The sequence below is a fragment of the Juglans regia genome, chromosome 1 (assembly GCF_001411555.2).
Source record: "Juglans regia cultivar Chandler chromosome 1, Walnut 2.0, whole genome shotgun sequence".
Taxonomy (NCBI): Eukaryota; Viridiplantae; Streptophyta; class Magnoliopsida; order Fagales; family Juglandaceae; genus Juglans; species Juglans regia.
The window spans coordinates 34257042-34276819 of NC_049901.1; the positions used below are offsets into that span (position 1 = coordinate 34257042).

Sequence of the window (19778 nt, forward strand, 5' to 3'; positions counted from 1 at the left end):
CACCACTACTATACATCAATGTCACGCACCCTTAGCCAAAACCAATAATCCTCCAAACGTGCAGATGATCATCATTACCATTTCCATCACTAGACCTATATCCTCGAAATCAACAAGAATCATTTCCTAAATCTGCACCATCTATTATCCTTAAAATTGATATAGATTAAATCCTCAACCTATCACTGAAACATCGAGCTAAAAGCAATAATCTTTCGAATTAGATCAACATCCTCAATCCTCAGAAAATACACGAACTAGATAATTCCCTTCAGTCTCCAAAGAAATTATCCTAAAAAAAATTCTCATATCAATAACTCAACTCTCATCAATCCTATTTTAATTCAGTCCTTCAACTTTGTAATTCTAAAACCTTAAACAAAATAAAATCATTTTCCGAAATCCTTAAAATCGATGACCTCAAATCTAAAACATTCACCCTATAAAACTTGTAAATTCTAAAACTCCAAATGTTATCAAATTGCTTATCAAGGTCGGCAAGATCGAAAACTTCTAATCTAAGTAATCCTTTAATTGCTTGTTGAACTTACCACCTTAAATCTCATAACTTATTTCCTAAAAGCTATGAAGCCTCAAACCTCAGATGAACTTATCATAAATCTAACCTTGAAATTTGAACTTACAACCTCCTACCCCAAAAACTCATTACATAAATTCTACGGAACCTAAGACCTTAATTATCCTAAGCAATTTAAAATTATTCCCCTCCTTAGCAGCAATTCGAATTCCTACTCCAAAAAGTTCACTCTGACCAAGATGTTCGAACCTCGATATTAAAACAAACCAATCACCAAGAGTTCAAAGGAATTACACCAAATGTTCAAGCCTAACAATGGCCTTCTCAATCGTACCATCTCCTGTCATAGCATAATCCTTAACCCGCCTTTCAATTCCGAACAAAACAAAACAAAACAAAATCAAATCATATCAAATAAAATTTCATACATAAAATAGCATACGACAAAATGCATAAAATCAATGAAGTAGCTCACAATAAAATGATTAAAACAATAAAATAACATACCATAAAATAAATCAATAAAATAAATAAACAAACAAGTAATATACAATAACTAAATAAAACCAAAAAAACCACAAACTTTAAATTAAATAATTTTCAAATCACAACTTTTAAAACTTTCTGGTACTGCACCTATGGGACATGTGGTTTTACCCAGAGCCGAACTGCTCTGATACCACCTGTGGCGCCCCCGACCCCCATGTAGAGAAAACACGGGAATCGAGACGCCGGGATGATGACAACACGGTCACACATCCCAACGAAGTGCCAGTGTGTGTACATGCAACGGTGTACAAATAAAAAATGCAGCGGTTAATCAAGTCTACTAAGTACCAGAATTTAAATACAAACTAAACATCAGTAAAGTTTTAAAAGCAGTTATACAGTCATCCAAAAATAAAGTTAACACATGTCCCAAAAATACAAAAGGGTAAAATAAAATAACAATAACCAGTGATCCCAGATCACTCCTCGGGCGGAGCCGTCTCCTCAGGCTCGCCCTCCTCCTCCTCATCTGCATCAAAATCTGCGTTATCACAGAATGGTACCGCAGGTAAGTATAACCCAAAAAATAATATCCTCAGGAATAAAAATGCATTAGTGCCACCAACATGCATGCATATGAAGAAATATGCATTTTTCCTCAAAATATCATTTTCCCCGAAAATGATTAATTTTCCAACACACGCCAAAATCCCATTTGGCCCAAAAATAATCCGTAAAACATTTTCCCAGAAAATGAATTACACAAAATCCAACACACGCTATTTTCCCAGAAAATAGTCCATTTTTAATGTATGCACCATGATCTCCCCTATGGGTCATCCGCACACCCTGGCTTCGTAGCGATGCCCACTTTCGCGCCCAACACGTTAGTGGGAAACATCCACTACACAACGAGCGATGCCCAGTTCCGCGCCCAGCGCGTACATAGCCAGACATCCTCTAGTCCCCGCCAGCAGAAGGACCACGGAGTCGGCACGAATCTCTCGTCCGATCCCATTGTCGCCCAGCGACAATCCAGGGGACGTTACTCAGTTTATTCCGCTCCCGAGTAACCAGAGGAGCTCCACCGAGATAATGCCCCATCTCGGCTTGGGGTTCGTGATACACACGCACCCAACAAATCATTCACATGAAAACCCAGTTTTCATAAACACATGAACATGAATGCAATACACGAAAACCCAGTTTTCCTTTACAAACATGAACATGCATGAAATAATGAAATGCACATGAACCAACCAATCCAAAATCCATCAATAACCAATATCCAATAACCAATCCAATCCAATCAAACCAACAACTCCAATCACAAATCCATCCGACCCCCGTACTCCTCGGACTCAGTCCGGCATGCCAAAAATACAGTAAAATGGGTTAGTGCAAAAATACATAAAATTCATGAGAATTCTTTGGAGAAATACTTACAGCGCTATATGATAATTTTCGGAGGATCACGAAGCTGAAAAAGGCGACGTCTGAGCAACACCACAGTGTAAAATACACTGTGGCCGTGGGTCACAAATACCCACTTTCCAACGGAGACAAACGAAGACCCCAAAATGATAGGGTAGGGCCTAGAGAGGTCGGTGAAGCCAATGGTGGTGGTGGTTTGCCATGGATGACGGCGCAAATGGTGGTTTAAGGCCAAAAATGTACAAATCGGAAATGGACTTGGTGGGGCTTCACCGGTGACGGATCGGAGCTGGGGTTGGGTCCAAAGGGTTGCCAAGAGGTCGGGGATGAAGTGGTAGGAAGATGGTGGCCAATGGTGGCGCGACGGCGGCGCAACGGCGGAAAGAGTGCCGCGGCTTCGTGGATCTCGTGGGGGCTATCGGCGGCACGAACGGAGGTGGGGTTGGTGGGGTAGGACGACCGGCGGGAGGGGAACACGAGGGGATGGGCGGTGAGAGTCACCGCCGGCTCACGGCGGCGGGCTGGGTGGAGGCCGAAGTCGCACGGGGAGAGAGAGAGGGTCGGGCTCGCGCGGGAGAGAAAGAAACCGAAGGAAATAAGGAGAAAAGAAAAAAAGAAGGAAAAGAAAAGGAGAGGAAAGAAAAAGAGGGGAAAAGAAATGAGGTCCAATCCTCATAACTTGGGTCACGAAAATGATCCAACGGAAACGATTTTAAAACCATAAGTTAAATAAAATAATTTAAAAGTAATGGTAAAGTCAAATTAAAATAATTAAATCTCACAGTAATTAATTTAAATATTAAAAGCAATTTAAATGCACAACATTAAATAAATATTAAGAAAGCACATAAAATAATTTTCACCAAATTAAAATCATAGAAATAAACTCACTAAAAATCCAACCAATTTTAAAATAAGAGGATAAATTTTTGAATAAATAATAAAAATCCTTCAGTAAAAATACACTAAAATATGGGGTGTTACACATGCTATGCCAAATGGTTTTTGAATAGGAATAATTTGAAATGCCGCTCTGATATTTTGATAACATGTTTCTGGGATCTATATTATAAAACTGAAAGGTTTTGTTATGCATTCTAAACTCTATGAAAACGCTCATGTTTACATAATAGTATATGTTCTCTGCTTACTGAGTTGTTGATAACTCACCCCTTATCTCTACAATATTTTCAGATATTTTGGATGTTTTAGCTGAGAATTAAGACTAGAAAGCATGCGTAAGGCTACATGAGCATAGTGGATTAAGTACAAAGATAGTACTTTGGTTATTAAAGAATTTTATTAAATAGTTTTGTTTTGCTCTGCCAACTTGGTATTTTGAAAAGCTGATGTTTATTTTGACATTTTTTGGTGTTTAGATTAATCATATTGGAGTAGTTGATTTGAAACAGTGAGTCCTACGTATCGTTGGAAATTTGGAGTCTATGACTATATGGTTGAGATATGATTTTAAGTGACAAGAAGTTATTACCTCACCCATTTGGGATCGGGGCGTTACATATTCCATAATCTAACTACTCCATCAAGAGAAGCTAGTTGACAGACATTTCTTTTTGACAAACCACACTGTACCAAATGAAGGAGGAATTACTATTCATTTAGTCCCCCAATTCTATTTCAAATGGCCGGCCAAAACCTAGCCATTAAAGTGAAGGGATGGTACTATTATGCCTCTTAATTATTGAACTCACTTTGCTTCTTTGATTTGGTATAATAATGTAGTGTCATATGACTTGTTTTTTTTTTTTTGAATCAAGAAACCTCATCTCATTTATAAACTTGAATCATTACAACTATTATCATCCAAAATATATTGTAAAACTTTCTGTAGTACTTCCTCTATCCAACAGAGTTCATCTTCTGTATGTAATGAAAATTTTGCAAGATTATGTGCAACTATATTTCCTTCCCTATGTGTAAAACCCAAAGACAAATGTAGTCCTTGTGCTAGTAGCCTCTTTGTATCCTCAATCAGCTGACCATGTATAGATTCATCCAACTCCTCCGAGAGCACTGCCTCAATCATCACCTTTGCATCCCCTTCCATCATGACAGACCCGAATCCCATCTCTAAGCAAAGCTCAATAGATCTCTTCAAAGTAAGGCACTCAGCAATGAAAGGAGAGACCACATTATCCTTCCTTGAACAGACAGCAACCAGAACATCACCATAACAGTCTCTAACAATAATACCTATATCAATCCTCCTATTTTTCAAATCAACTGCAGCATCAAAGTTAAGCTTACATATAGCCCTCAAAGGTTTTTGCCATCCTCTTCCTTCCCTCCTCTCTTACTCCCTTAGATAGCCTTCCAGTCACTTTTACATTAGCCTCCTGGAACTCTTCTAAACCCACCACATCAGTTTTCACCACCTGACTAGGACTAACAAAATTATCTTAAAAAATAAAGGCATTCTTCCTTCTCCGAATGCCCCTCATAATAGTAACAACTCTTGCCAAGCATCCGGGTGAAAGCCTATTAACCAATTCCTCCCACAGGCTGGAGAAATCAATGATCTGGTTCAGCCACTTCCTCACGGGACTCCCATCATCAGCCAAAACATCAGCAACCCCTAGACATGCTCTTTGAAACATCAGCAACCCCTAGACAGCACCAAAGAGCATGTTGCACATCCTCTTCCTCCCTTCTACAAATAGGACACCATGGATCTTCAAAAACCTTTCTTTTGAACAAATTAGACCTCGTTGGATGGGCATTATTTAAAGCATTCCAAACAAAATGCTTGTAACCCCTGGCACTTCCAAAGCCCACACATTCTTCCACTAGTCTGCATCCTTTCTCTCAGTAAATGTGCTCTCTTTCCTCTCACTTTTCTGTTGCATCTCAGCATGATACGCACTCCTCACAGAAAAATGACCCTTCTTAGAGAAACCCCAAAATATCCTATCATTTTCCCCAAAATAGCTAATAGGGATAACACAAATCATATCAACTTCAACCTTACCAAAGATCCTAGTAATGAGTTCCACCTTCCATTCCTTCCTCTCTTCATCAATTAATTCAGCCACCTTTGCATCTGCTGCTAACACTTGGACAGGAGATTCAATAAAAAAAGAAGTAGGGGAAAAAGGGAGCCATTTATGGTCCTAAATCTGAATGCTTCTTCCATTTCCCACTCTCAATCTTAGTCCTCTCCCAAGGACATCCCTTACTTCCCAAATACTTCTCAAAATCAGAGATGGGGTTCACCCTAACTCTACCTCAGTAAAGAATTTACTTTTCAACTACTTCTCATTAAAGATACGAGCCACCAAAGAATCCTACCTCTGTACCAACCTCCACCCTTGTTTAGCCAACATAGCTCTGTTAAAACACTCAATACTTCTAAAACCAAGGCCACCCTCAGCTTTAGAAACACCAAGCCTCTCCCATTTCTTCCAATGTATACCCGAGCCAGTTCTATTATTCTTTTACCAGAATCTCGAGATCATGGAATTCAAATCCCTACCCAATTTCTTTGGCAACAAGAAGACACTCATAGTGTAGGTAGGAATTGCTTGCAAAATAGCCTTCACCATCACTTCCTTCCCTGCTCTAGACAAGAAGTTGGTCTTCCAATTCTGGATTTTCTACCACACCCTTGCCTTAATACTTTGGAAAGTAGTGTATTTTGCCCTTCCCACTATAGCAGGGAGTCCTAACTATCTCTCAAAGGTAGCACACAAAGCAGAACCTGCCTCACTTATGCTACCCTCCTTTGCCAACACTCTGGTATTAGAACTAAACATAAGGGAGGTCTTTTGCTTGTTCAAAGTCTGCCCCGAGGCTTCTTCATAACAGGTCAAGATATTCATAATTTTTCTTCATTCCTCCACCTTTGCTCTACTGAAAATTATGCAGCCATCCGTAAACATGAGATAATTGAGCCTTGTCCCCCCTCTAGCCACTGCCATACCCCTTATATCACCCTTTAATTTAGCATTCCTAAGAAGCTGACTCAACCCTTCTGCACAAATAATAAACAAGTAAGGGGACAAAGGGTCCCCTTGCCTCAGCCCTCTTGAAGGTCGAATGATGTCACCTGGCTTCCCATTTAGAAGTACTGAATGAGACACTGAGCACACACACTCCATAATCAACCCTATGATCTTCAAACCAAATCCCATCCTCAAGAGAACAACCTCCAAGAAAGGCCATTCCACCCTGTCATAAGCTTTGGCCATATCCAACTTAATGGCCATATTACCCACCTTCCCTTTCTATTTAGTCTTCATGGAGTGTAGCAATTCATAGGCAATCATGATGTTATCGGTGATGAGTCTCCCAGGAATGAACGCACTCTGATTGGCATAAATAATACATTGAAGCACTCCTTTAATTATGTTTGCTATCACCTTGGAGATCAGTTTGTACAACATGTTATAGAGGCTTATAGGCCTAAAATGCTTAACTGATAAAGGGGTTTTTATCTTAGGAATTAGGGCCAGGTATGTCTAATTAAGCTGTCTATCCAGTCGACCACCCATTCAGCACTTCCAGAACAGCTTCCTTCACTTTTGCCCCAACAACTTCCCAATGGTTTTTATAGAAACCTGCCCCAAAACCATCAGGCCCTGGGGATTTAAAAAGGGACATTTCTTTTAGAGCCCTTTCCACTTCCTCTTCAGTAAACACCCTTTCCATTCTCAGCTTCATCTCCTCAGGAACACTAGTCTAAAAAAAGTTTAAACAATCATCTATTTTCTTGCTTGTGGGACAAGAGGAAGAATAAATATCAACATAATAATTTCTCAAAATTTCAGCTACAACTTTTGGATCTGTCACCTCCACCTCTTGTTCATTCTTTATTGAACTAATGAAATTCCTCTTTTTCCTTTGATTTGCACAGGCATGAAAGAACTTTGTATTCCTATCTCCTTGTTGCAACCAGTGCTTTTTAGCCCACTGCTTCCAAGCTAGATTTTCCTGCTCGAGCAGTTTCTCCAGTTCTCTTATTCTCCTTTGAATCTTGTCCAACTGATCTAGCCCCCTCTTCCTACAACAACCTCAATTGCTCAGTTTTTTCTTCAAGTTCCCTTCCCCTTTGACAAGTTCCTGCTCCACTTCCTTAAAGCCCATACATTTTGTTAACTGATAAATCACCCCTTGCATGCAGCCTGTATAGCCCTTGTTCTTGCTCCATTCATGCTCGATTACCCTTTGACACCCCTCTTCCAAATCCCAGCAAAGTTCATATTTAAAACTGGAACCCCTACTTATCCATTCCCCCTTCATATTACTACATGAGCTTATCAGCAGGGGCTGTGGTCAGAGCATACAGTAGCCAACACATCCACCTTTACCTCAAAATTCATACCCAGCCAGTAATGATTGGCTACCCCACCATCGAGCCTTTCCTTAACAAAAGTTTCATCCACATGCCCATTCTACCAGGTAAACCTATCCCCCTTCAAACCCAAATCAACCAGCTTACCTTTTTCTAAGGATTGTCGAAATAGGTCCATTTGCTCTTCACTCCTTAGTCTCCTCCCTTGCTTCTCATCTTGACATACTATCTCATTAAAATCCCCCACCACACACCAGCCAACCCCTTTCTTAGGTTCAAGATAGTTCAATAAATCCCAACTCACTTTTCTTTTTTGTACAATAGGGTCTCCATAAAAACTCGTCAAAACCCAACTCTTCCTTCCACCCCCTTCATTCACCCATACATTTATTTTTCTTTGAGAATAGTTTATTATGTCAATCAATTCTTCCCTTCTCCATAGTAATATCAATCCTCCACTCAAGCCAATTGGCTCCACAACAACATATCCCTCAAAACCTAGCCTCTTTTGAATACTAGAGACTCTTTCTTGTTTCAATCTTGACTCCATTAAAAACACCACCTCCGGCCTCTTCTCCTTTACCACTTGGCAAAGGAATTGAACTGCGCGAGGGTTGGCAAGCCCTCAATAGTTCCAGCTACGTATTTTCATGGCTCCTGGCGGGGTTGTTTAACAATCTCCGCCAAACAATTTCCAGAACATTCCACATAAGACATTCCCATTCTCTCCTCTCTTTTGGTTTTCTTTGTTACTGCATCATCCCCACCTTCATTCCCTCCCTCCCTAACCACTCTCCTCTTCAAAGGACAGTTAACAACATGAACCTGGGCCACAAAATTTGCCCTTGCTCTACGCTTCCATTGACCCTTATTGTTAGCCATTTTACCTCCTTCCTCATCACTAGCAACATCTACAACCCCTTATGCTTCTAACACATTCTTCACAACCAGTTCAGTAGAAATACTCAAGCTCTCACAGGCATGACTAGCTATCAAGACAGGTTCACAACCCACTGGGTCAATACCAACCCCCTTCACCAGAACAGACTCCTGACTCCTTTCTACTATACCCTCCACACTCCCCTCCTCTACAGACTGGTCCTCTCTCCTCGAGTCTCCCGACAACCTTTCCTCATCCGCTCCTCCCTTCCTTCCCATTCCTCCATTCAAAGGCTCAGAGTCTTGACCCTTAGAGAAACTGGACTCCCATCTAGGCTTCTATTTCTATCCCCCACCTCTAAAATTTTTATCAGCTCGAAGCCAAGCCCCAAATTGGGGAATCTTCCCCTCCAAACTTTCATTTCTCACACAACCATTAGCCCCGTGCACAATCCATCCACACGTGAAGCACATCCTTGGTAGCTTCTCGTATTTAAAGCTAACCCACACACTCTTACCATTGACAATAATCAAACGACCCCTGGCAATGAGTTTTTTCAATGGGATCCCCACTTTCACCCTCCTCCCCCACCCAACCCCATCAACTGGCACATCAACCACTATCACTTTCCCCATAGAACCTCTAATCTGCATTCCTTTCCCCTCATCCATACATCCCATCGACAAGTTATGCAGTTGTATCCAAAAAGCTTCATCTTCAAACTTTACAGTATTTGGTTGAGCACAAGCATCGAACACCCGGAGTACCAAAAGGCTATTATTAAACAACCATGGACGTCCCTCCCACACTCTTGCTAGATCAGTATGGGTGGAGAAAGTAATAATAAAAATGTTGTTGCCTACCTCCTAAAACACAGCTGTTATACTAATCCTCCAGATTTTGGCCATCGTGGACGATAAGATCTCCTTCCCGATCACTCTATCCAGACAGATCTTCCCTACCAAGTTTCAATCTCCCTTATCCTTGATCGGGCTTTACATTTTGTAATAAGTAACGCGAGACGTTTTGTATAAGTGAGAAACAGTGTGTATTGTAGAGATTAGTTGTATAAAATGGGAATAGCGGGAAGGGGAAGATCATCTGAACACTTGTATGAAATTATATTCTCGGAGGTGTGAGTTTTTCCTCGAAATAAAACTTAGTTCTTGAGGTTCTTGTAGCATTCTTGTTCTCCTTCTTGAAGTTCTTAAATTCCAGAAACATAACAATTGGTATCAGAGAGGGACTATCCCTCATGGCTGAAGTTACATGATCAATGGCATTGAAGGCTCACTAGGAGATCAATCAGAAACAACGGGAGGCAATGCAAAGGCAACTCGATGATCAACTACAATCTATCCATGTTATTTCTAACTGGTTAGACCAAATAAAAGATATGATTAGAACTTTGATTTAGAATCAACATGTTTGTACACCTAGGGAAGAAGTTAAAGAACCAAGATTAGTGGTTCAAGAAGACAGGCAATTTTCGTCCAGAGGTGTTAGATTAGAGTTTCCTCATTTCGATGGGGGTAATTCTTCAGGTTGGGTCTTTAAGGCGAACCAATATTTTAACTATCATCAAACTTCCCCTGTCTAGAGACTATTAATGGCCTTTTACCATATGGAAGGGAAAGCTTTAATTTGGTATCAAGATGCTGTTGACAGTGGGCAGTTTGAAGGGTGGCAAACTTTTGTTAGAGCCTTGTCAACAAGGTTTGGACCAACAACTTATGATGATCCCATGGAAGCCTTGACTAGGCTTAAGAAAACAAGCACGGTAGCAGCTTATAAAGCTCAATTTGAGGGAGAGTCTAATAGGTGGAGGGGCTTTCTGGGAAACACAAATTCAGTTGCTTCCGGAGTAGCCTGAAAGATGAAACTAGATTGCATATTCGTTTGCTTGACCCAATAAGTTTGAGTGCTGCTTTTGGGTTAGCAAAAATACAAGAGGAATATGTGTGGGGAATATGTGTGGAGTACCAGAAAGGCCCTGAAGGGAGTAGTAGGGGTTACTGACAGTCAAATATTTTTGGAAGGAATGGGAATGGGTAATCAAAGAATGGCTTCCAAGCAAGGAAGGTTTATTCTGCCCAAATGGATGAAAAGAGAAGGAAAGATTTATGTTACCACTTTGAAGAAAAGTGGAATGCTTCACATGTCTGCAAGAATCCAAAGATATATCTGTTGCAAGTTGAAAATAGTGAAGCCAGTGATGGGGAAGTTGAAAAGGAACAAGAAGTAGTTGGAGAATCTGAATTGACAGAATCAGATGAACAAATAGGAAGTCTTGAAATTCGATTCATGCCATATCAGGCTCCCCTAATTCTAATACTATGAGATTAATGGGAGTTATTATAGGCTAGCTAGTGGTACTATTGGTTGATTCTGGCAACACATACAATTTCTTAGATCCACAAGTTGCTAGGTTGGCTAGGTTGCAAATTTGGAAGGGCCTCATTTACAGGTCAAGGTAGCTAATGCTGAGAAGTTGACAAGTAGGGGAAATTGTGAAAATTTTGTAGTAAAGATATAAGGCAGTAGGTTCAATGTGTCTTTTCACTTATTAATATTGGGAGCTTGTGATGTAGTTTTGGGAGTAAGATGGTTGTGAACACTTGGGCCTATTGTGTGGAACTTTATGCAGATGACAATGCAGTTTCAGATAAAAGGGGTGATATGAAATTGCAGGGCCTTTTGTGGGTGATACTTATGTGGAAGATGGTTCTAAGTTTCTGAAACCTTCCTCAGTGAGCAAATAATGGTGGTTTTTGTAGCTGAGGTTAACAAAAATAAGTAAAGAGTAGGGTGTAATCCAGAATGAGGCTGCTGAATTATTGGAAGAGTATCGATGAGTTTTTGATGAACCAACTGGGTTGCCACCTCCTAGATCATGTGATCACCAAATTATTTTGAAGACTGACACTCAGCCTATTTCAACTAGGTCTTATAGGTATCATTTTTTTTAATACTAAAATAGAGAAGATTGTGCAAGATTTACTAAAATTTGGTGTAATAAGGCCATCACAAAGTCCATTTTCATCACCTGTTCTTTTGGTGATAACAGATGATGGAAGCAGGAGGATGTGTGTAGATTATAGGGTCTTGAACCAAAAAACCGTCAAAGACAAGTTTCCAATTCTTGTCATTGATGAGTTGTTTGGAGCAAGAAATTTTTCAAAGTTGGGTCTTAGATCTGGACACCACTACATCAGGGTGAGGGAAGATGTGTCAAGACTATCTTTGGGACCCATGATGGTCATTATAAATTTTTAGTTATGCCATTTGGACCTACTAAAGCCCCTACTACCTTTCAAGGCCTAATGAAGTTTTCAAGCCATACCTTAGGAAGTTTGTACTAGTTTTTATTTTATTTTATGAAATACTAGTATATGGTAAACCTGTTTTTAAGCATTTGGGGCATCTAAAAGTGGTGTTAGAAACCCTGAAACATCATCAACTATTTTCCAACATGTCCAAATGTAAATTTGGAGTAACTAAGGTCGAGTACTTGGGTCATTTAATCTCGGGTTTAGGTGTTAGAGCTAACTTAGGGAAGATTGCAGCTATTGGAAGGGGATGAGAAGTGATATAAAGAAGCTTGTGAGAGAGTGTGACATTTGTTAGACTATGAAATATGAGAATCTTCATCCTGCAGTGCTACTACAACCATTATCAATGCCATCTTAGCTTTGGATAGATATTGCAATGGACTTCATTGAAGGATTGCCAGTGTCTCATGGGGTTTCTGTCATCTTTTCTGCTGTGGACAGACTTACAAAACATTCTCAGCTTTTTACTTTGGCCCATCCTTACATGGCAGCCAAAGTAGCACAAGAGTTTGTTTGTTTGTGTTTTTTTTCCAGTTGTGTTCAAGTTTCATGGAATGCCTAAACCTATTGTTTCTTACAAAGATCCAATATTTACTGGTTCTTTTTGGAAAGAACTTTTAGTCTGCAAGATACAACCTTGGTTTTCGGTTCTGCATACCATCCACAGACTGATGGCTAAACTGAGGCACTTAACAAATGTGTGGAGATATATCTGAGGTATTATATTAGAACAAGGCCTAAAGATTGGAGCTTATGGTTGCCAATGGCTGAATGGTGTTACAATACCATAGCACATTCAGCTACTGGACTGTTCCCATTTGAAGCCCTTTATGGGTATCAGCCCCCAAAGTTGTTGTTATATGTCCATGGTGCTATTGCCAATGAGGTTGTGGATCAACAGTTGAGAACAAAGGCCGAAGTAATGGCTTTATTGAAAGAGAATTTGCAAAAGACACAACAAAAAATGAAACACTTTGCTGACAAGAAGAGGACAGAAAGAAATTTTGCAGTAGGTGACTGGGATTTTTTTTGATTACAGCCATATAGGCAAAAAGCAGTAACCTTATGCCATAATCTGAAACTGGCACCTTGTTTTTATGGTCCATTTTAGATCATGCCAAGGTAGGATCTGTGGCATTAAAGCTAGAACTGCCTCTTTAGCTAAAATATACAATATTATTCATGTATCTTGCCTTAAGAAGAAATTTGGGGGTCGGGGGGGGGGATAGAGAAAGAAATATCTAGCCAGAGCCTGAAGAGACTCTAGACAAACGCATGAAGAAATGTGAGAATCATGCTAACACTAAGGTATTGATCAAATGTTCTAGGGATGCACTTAAGGATAGTACCTGAGAGTTGTTGTGGAAGCTTAGAGGCCTTTTCCCTCACCTTGTGGACAAGATCTTGTGAGGAGGGGAAGATGTAGTCCTGAATCTTCAGCCTTGTGCTGAAGGCTCATTTAAGGAAGGGAGTATGTCATTCATTTAAGGAAGGGAGTATGTCATGTATGGCAGTTAAAGTAGTTGAAGGAGAAGGGATCCGAGAGAAAGAAGGAGAGTCCAGTGGGGCAAAATGGTGCACATAATATTAGTGAAACGACTCATATTGTAATAAGAAATAAAGTAGGTTTGTATAATAAGTAGAATGAAACGTGTGTATAAGTGAGAAACAATGCGTATTGTAGAGATTAGTTTTATAAAACGGGAATAGCGGGAAGGGAAGATCATCTGAACACCTGTATGGAATTCTATTCTTGGAGGTGTGAGTTTTTTATCGAAATAAAACTCAGTTCTTGAGGTTCTTGTAGTATTCTTGTTCTCATTCTTGAAGTTCTTGAATTCCATAATATACATGACATACCGACAAAGTGTACCGATTCTATTTTTTTTTAAGATTTTTGTTTGTTCATGTTTTAGTATTGTGTATTACAAACGACATTCTCCGTTTGCAAAGGTACCAACAAAGTTTACACTGTCAGTACCGACTATTGGTGACTGATATAAGAAGAATCGAAATTTCCATTATATTTTGTGAACCAAACAATTCCTCAGAGTTCCTTTCAAAACTTATTTAAAACGTGAGTGGTGAAAGTTGAGCACCTTAATTATATTTTGGATAATTGGTTCGATCCTTACTAAGTTCAGAAGTGCATGTTCCATTATTATACTAAAAGGATTTAATTAATCGCATAATGCACGTACTAAACATGTTAGATATATTAATGTACCTACCAGCAAATCAGAGTCAAAAAGTATATCCCAAGAGCCAAATGTATATGGCTTGTTGGCATAACACCCAAACCTAAAAATGGAGTTCTTGGGTTTAACCCCCGGCCCCTCTCCGACTCAAAAAAAGAAGCAAATCCCAAGATGTAATTAGCTTTTGGGGCCCTGATTAATAGCACTTCAGAAAGACGGATCGATCGCCAGAACTCTGTTCATTAATGATTTAAAAGTTACGTTTGAATTTATTTAATATGTTTTTTTTTTATCATTTGATAATTAGTTTTTTAAAATTTAATTTTCTTTTTTTAATATATCACTTTTTTTTATAACAAGAATTACATTCATCAATAAAAACATTACAAACAATGTTTTTCAACCCATATAATAGGCTCAATAAACTGAGGGAAAGAACCTTCCCATACACACATCTCTTCAACATGCCATGCATATCTTGCTAGCTTGTGTGCACCTTCATTGTTGCTGCGGCCAACATGTTGAATGCTACACTCGTTAAAAAGCTTCATCAACTCTTGAATTTCCTTAATGACGCTACCCAACAGAGATTTGGAAAAGGAATCATGACTTTGAATGCTAGTAGCCATAATCAATGAATATGTCTCTATCTCAAACTTGGTATACCTCTATGAACCTCTAAGAATGACCAACAACTCAATCTCAAGATCAGGATCATTAACTGCCATTTCTTTCTTGCTTGGTGCAAGAAGTACATCCCCATTCTCATCTCGTAATAAAACTCCCACATCTGCTCTTTATTGATCAGAGAAAAGGGCACCATCCACATTTAGCTACAAAAATCGAACAGGAGGAGCAGTCCATCTGCCTTTACTCTTCTGCCCACCAGACTTCACATTTTCCAGATCAAACCATAAGGCTAATGCATGGTGGACAGCTGCTGTAGGATGAACTTCCACATTTTTCAAACATTTTCTGGTTTCTAGCTCCTATACCAAAATCTCCATGCTATTAGTAAAATCCTTTCAACTTCCTCCTTGTTGCCACGATTCTGTGCTGCACGAACAAACTCTGTAGACTCCACATTTATCACATTTAGTTTTGAACTTTATTTTATTTTTTGAAATTTCATTGTGATGACCAACTCATGAATATGGCGCATACACCTAATTAGATTGTCCCTGCCTGTTCAGATAGGCGATCCTATCTAAAATGTAAATAAATGTAGTTCAACCTATGATCGATCATGACAAAGATGAACTTGTGATCCAACTTCAACTAATTCTATAATTTTATATTTTCAATTAGATTGGTTCTAATGTGGAAAACAAATCCTACTTCTAGATTTTTGCAGTTAGGAATCAAACTATCTCATTACTATTTACAAATTATCTTATTATTATATATTCACAAAATTTTCATATCATTTCACTTCCCAAACCAACCCTTTAACTCTTTTTATAAACATATCCACGGTTCTAGCTAGCTGGGCAAAGCCCGTACATCTGACATCGCATGTGCATAATTTTTTAAACATCTCCATGGGAAGAAAATAATTGACTATAAATGTATATATGCACCAAAAGGATTGGATCGAAGAACATGGTGGGTTAGGTTGTTGAAATTGTTAATTAATTTAAAGCAAGTTATCAGCATATCTTTACTTTTGGTCAGACGAGACAAAAAGGAAATACTCTCCCCCTCTCCATGTACGAATCCTTAATTTATTGCTATAAAAAATATTGGTCACGTTTGTTTTTTTTAAAGGAAAAAGAAAAGAAATTAATTGGTTTTCAGAAACAATACTACTTCTGTACATGTTGGGCACATGCTAAGTTCGTTATCATTCCTCGTGGATCACGTGTTATTGATCTATTCAAGGATAGACAATGAAAGACGACACTAGTATTAAATTTTGGGTAGCATAGCAGCTAGCACAACCCATTATAAAATCCCCCATAACCACTCCGAACTCTCACTCACAAAGGAGAGAGTAAACCAAAAAAAAACTCAGCCTGGATGGAGTTCACTTCCTGGCTTGCTGTGTTAGCCATGGCGGGGCTAGCTTCTCTTTTCTTTCTCTCAAAACATCTCCCATTTCGATCCCACAAGTTAAAACTGCCACCAGGTCCCAAACCTTGGCCTATCATTGGCAATCTAAACCTTATTGGTCCTCTCCCTCACCAATCTCTTCACAAACTGTCACAAAAATATGGGCAGATCATGCAGCTTAGATTCGGGTCAATCCCAGTAGTGGTTTCCTCGTCTCCTGAAATGGCAAAGCAATTCTTGAAGACACATGATCACATTTTTGCCTGTAGACCCAAAACTGCAGCTGGGAAGTACACCACTTATAACCACACCGATATTGCATGGGCACCTTGGGGACCTTATCTGCGCCAAGGGCGAAAGATATATCTCTCCGAGCTATTTAGCTCAAGGAGACTAGAGTCCTATGAGTACATACGTGTTGAAGAAAGACGTGCTCTTTCTTCACGCCTGTGGGCATTGTCTGGGAAGCCCATCAAGGTGAAAGAGCATCTGTCACGCCTCACTCTTAGTGTTATCAGTAGAATTGTATTGGGTAAGAAGTATTTTAGCGAATCTGGACATGAAAAATCTATAGTGACTCTTGGAGAATTCCAAGAAATGTTAGACGAGTTGTTCTTGCTTAATGGGGTGCTAAATATTGGGGACTGGATACCGTGGCTAGATTTCTTGGACTTGCAGGGATACGTGAAACGAATGAAGACAGTGACAAGAAAATTTGATCGATTCCACGACCATGTTTTTGAAGAACACAAGGCCAAGAGACTAGGAGTGAAAGATTTTGAGCCAAAGGACATGGTGGATTTATTGTTGCAGATCGCTGATGATTCTAACAATCAGGTTAAGCTCACTTATGACAACGTCAAGGGCCTCACTCAGGTATTGTATTTTCGAAGCACATCTTGTTTCAATGCGACCAGCTACTTTCATAATATTGAGTCATAGATTTCAAACTAGACATGTGAGCATAATATGAATAACTTTGTATATCAACTTTGGTTCTTCTTAAAATTAGGATCTTGTAGCTGGAGGCACAGACACATCTGCGACTTCAGTGGAATGGGCAATGTCTGAACTCTTGAAGCAACCCCACCTCATGAAGAAGGCTACCGAAGAGCTTGACAGTGTTATTGGGAAAGATAGATGGGTAGAAGAGAAAGACATTCCACAGCTTCCTTATATTAACGCAATTATGAAAGAGACGATGAGGAAACACCCTGTGGCTGTATTGCTAGCACCACACCTAGCTCTGGAAGATTGTGAAGTAGCTGGATATGATATTCGTAAAGGAACTACAGTCTTTATAAACACATGGAGTATAGGAAGAGACCCATCAGTATGGAATGCACCTGAAGAATTCTGCCCAGAGAGGTTCTTGGGAACAAATATTGATGTCAAGGGACAAAATTTCGAGCTATTGCCATTCGGCTCAGGAAGGAGGATGTGCCCTGGATATAGTCTTGGACTAAAGATGATCAGCTCTAGCTTAGCCAATATATTGCATGGATTTGAGTGGAAACTGGAGGATGACGTGAAGCCGGAAGATTTTAGCATGGAGGAAATTTATGGTTTGGCAACACCAAGAAAGTTCCCACTTGTTGCAGTAGTGAAGCCTAGACTCCCATGCCATCTATACTAACTAATTCTCAGTTTTAGCATGAATTATCCATCTTGAATAACGCCTTTTATATATTTTGTAACAATTTCCTAGTTTGAGGACAAGTAATTAGGTTGTGTGATATATATTATTTAAATTACATGTGCCAGCTCTTAAATTCTCACCAAATTAACAGCTTTCTCAAATACAAAATTGAAAGAAAATACTCTAATAAAAAATGGATTAAACAAAAACAATCTTACAAACTGATGTAGTTGGTCAGATTATAAAATTATTTTTATTACAAAGTATATCTAACAGATCAGATAAAATGAAATCAAACATAAAATATATCTACAGGCTGGAAAGTTGATACAGTACTGCAGCCGAAAGCAGAGAAATGATCAAGCTTGCTAAGCAAGTAAGGGAGAAAATTTCATTTATCAGTAGAAGTAAATAGAAATGATGGAATTACATTGTACATTATAGAATTTTATTTTTTATTATTAGTTTCTTTTTATTAACTGAACAATATTTAATATTCCCCTTTCAGAATATAGTATATAGTATGTTATGGGAAAACAGAGTAACGATGCTCATGGCAGTAACGATGCTCATGGCAGTTTGGATCCAATGTATAAAAATTTGATCAAACTTGATAATTGGTCATGTCGAAATATTCAATTTGAGTATAATAAAAAATCAAAGCATATTCCTTGTTTGTGTATTGTTTTCACATGATATAGAAAATTAAGAAAGGACAGATACAAAAATAGGGTAATGATACATGTACAATCTATTTTATAAATTTTTTTTTTTTTATAATTATGTTTTAAAATGATCGAAGATATTTATGTAAAGTAATACTATTTTTATAATTTATTTTACAATAATGCGCCCATCTAAAATATAGTTATATAAATGCCAAGGGTTTTAAAGTGTACAAAAATCCCCCTATTTAAAACATATCATGTCAAGGGTTTTTTAAAAAGATGCCCTTTAAATTTAGACGTGGAAAAATTTTGAGTTTTATAGAAAAAGAAGAAAAAAATCGACACATTGATATTCACAAGGTTAATATTTTGGGTTTTCTAAAAATATATCTTAATAACTTTAATAATTAAATTAACCTTTCCTAAACGCCTTTTTTAGTCTTCTCTCTCGTCTTCTTTGTAAGGAAATCGAGGAGAAGGGATAGTCACTTTCTACTCCTTAAGAGTATAGTGTTTTTTAACTAAAAGGCCCGACCCTGGATCTGAGGTTAACTTAGTCCCTTTATTAGAATCTAACCAGTTAAATGAAAATGAAACCGTTACAATTCAACGTCAGAAGCAAGAAGGCGTAGCGAGAAGACATTGGAGGTGGTGGGCTAGAGGCTTTGGAGGTACAGGTGAGTCTACATCTTTACCTTCTCTTAGAAAATGCTCAGATTTGGGCCTGAGTATAGGGATTGGTGAGGAAAAGGAAGGGAAGAAGCTTAAGGTTGCCCAAAACACTGGAGAGTGTGGAAACAATTTGTTATCGATGGAGTTTGCTAGTCAGCCCCGCCGATATCAATGAATCTATTAAGCTGGAATTGCTAAGGGTTTGGGAATTCTCGAACAGTTCAAGACTTTTGTATCACAACAAAGGAAAAGAAACCCAAGGTGGTGTTTTTAATGGAGATACTGCTTAACTAATCTAAATTGGAAGGTCTAAGAAGAAAGTTAGGATATGATGGTTGTTTTGGAGTTGATCCAGTTGCACAGAGTGGGGGATTCGCAATGTTGTGGAGGGCAGATACAAAATTGGAAGTTTTTAATTATTCATTGAGATATATTAGTGTTTGGATTAGGGATGAGAAACTAAACACTAGGTGGCTCCATACTGGATTTTATGGCCATCTAGAACTGAGCAAAAGAAAAGAATCATGGGAGCTTTTGAAGAGACTTAAACCCAATAACATAGCTT

At 38.8% G+C, this 19778-nt stretch overlaps 1 protein-coding gene across 1 annotated transcript; it reads left to right on the forward strand.

The window, feature by feature from the left end:
* The first annotated feature begins 16187 nt into the window (after positions 1-16187).
* LOC109008505 (trimethyltridecatetraene synthase-like) lies at positions 16188-17985 on the forward strand. Its single transcript, XM_018988615.2, has 2 exons — positions 16188-17110; positions 17247-17985. Exons 1-2 carry the CDS (start codon positions 16202-16204, stop codon positions 17868-17870), a joined length of 1533 nt encoding a protein of 510 aa, XP_018844160.2. The 5' UTR covers positions 16188-16201; the 3' UTR covers positions 17871-17985.
* Positions 17986-19778: the final 1793 nt, after the last annotated feature.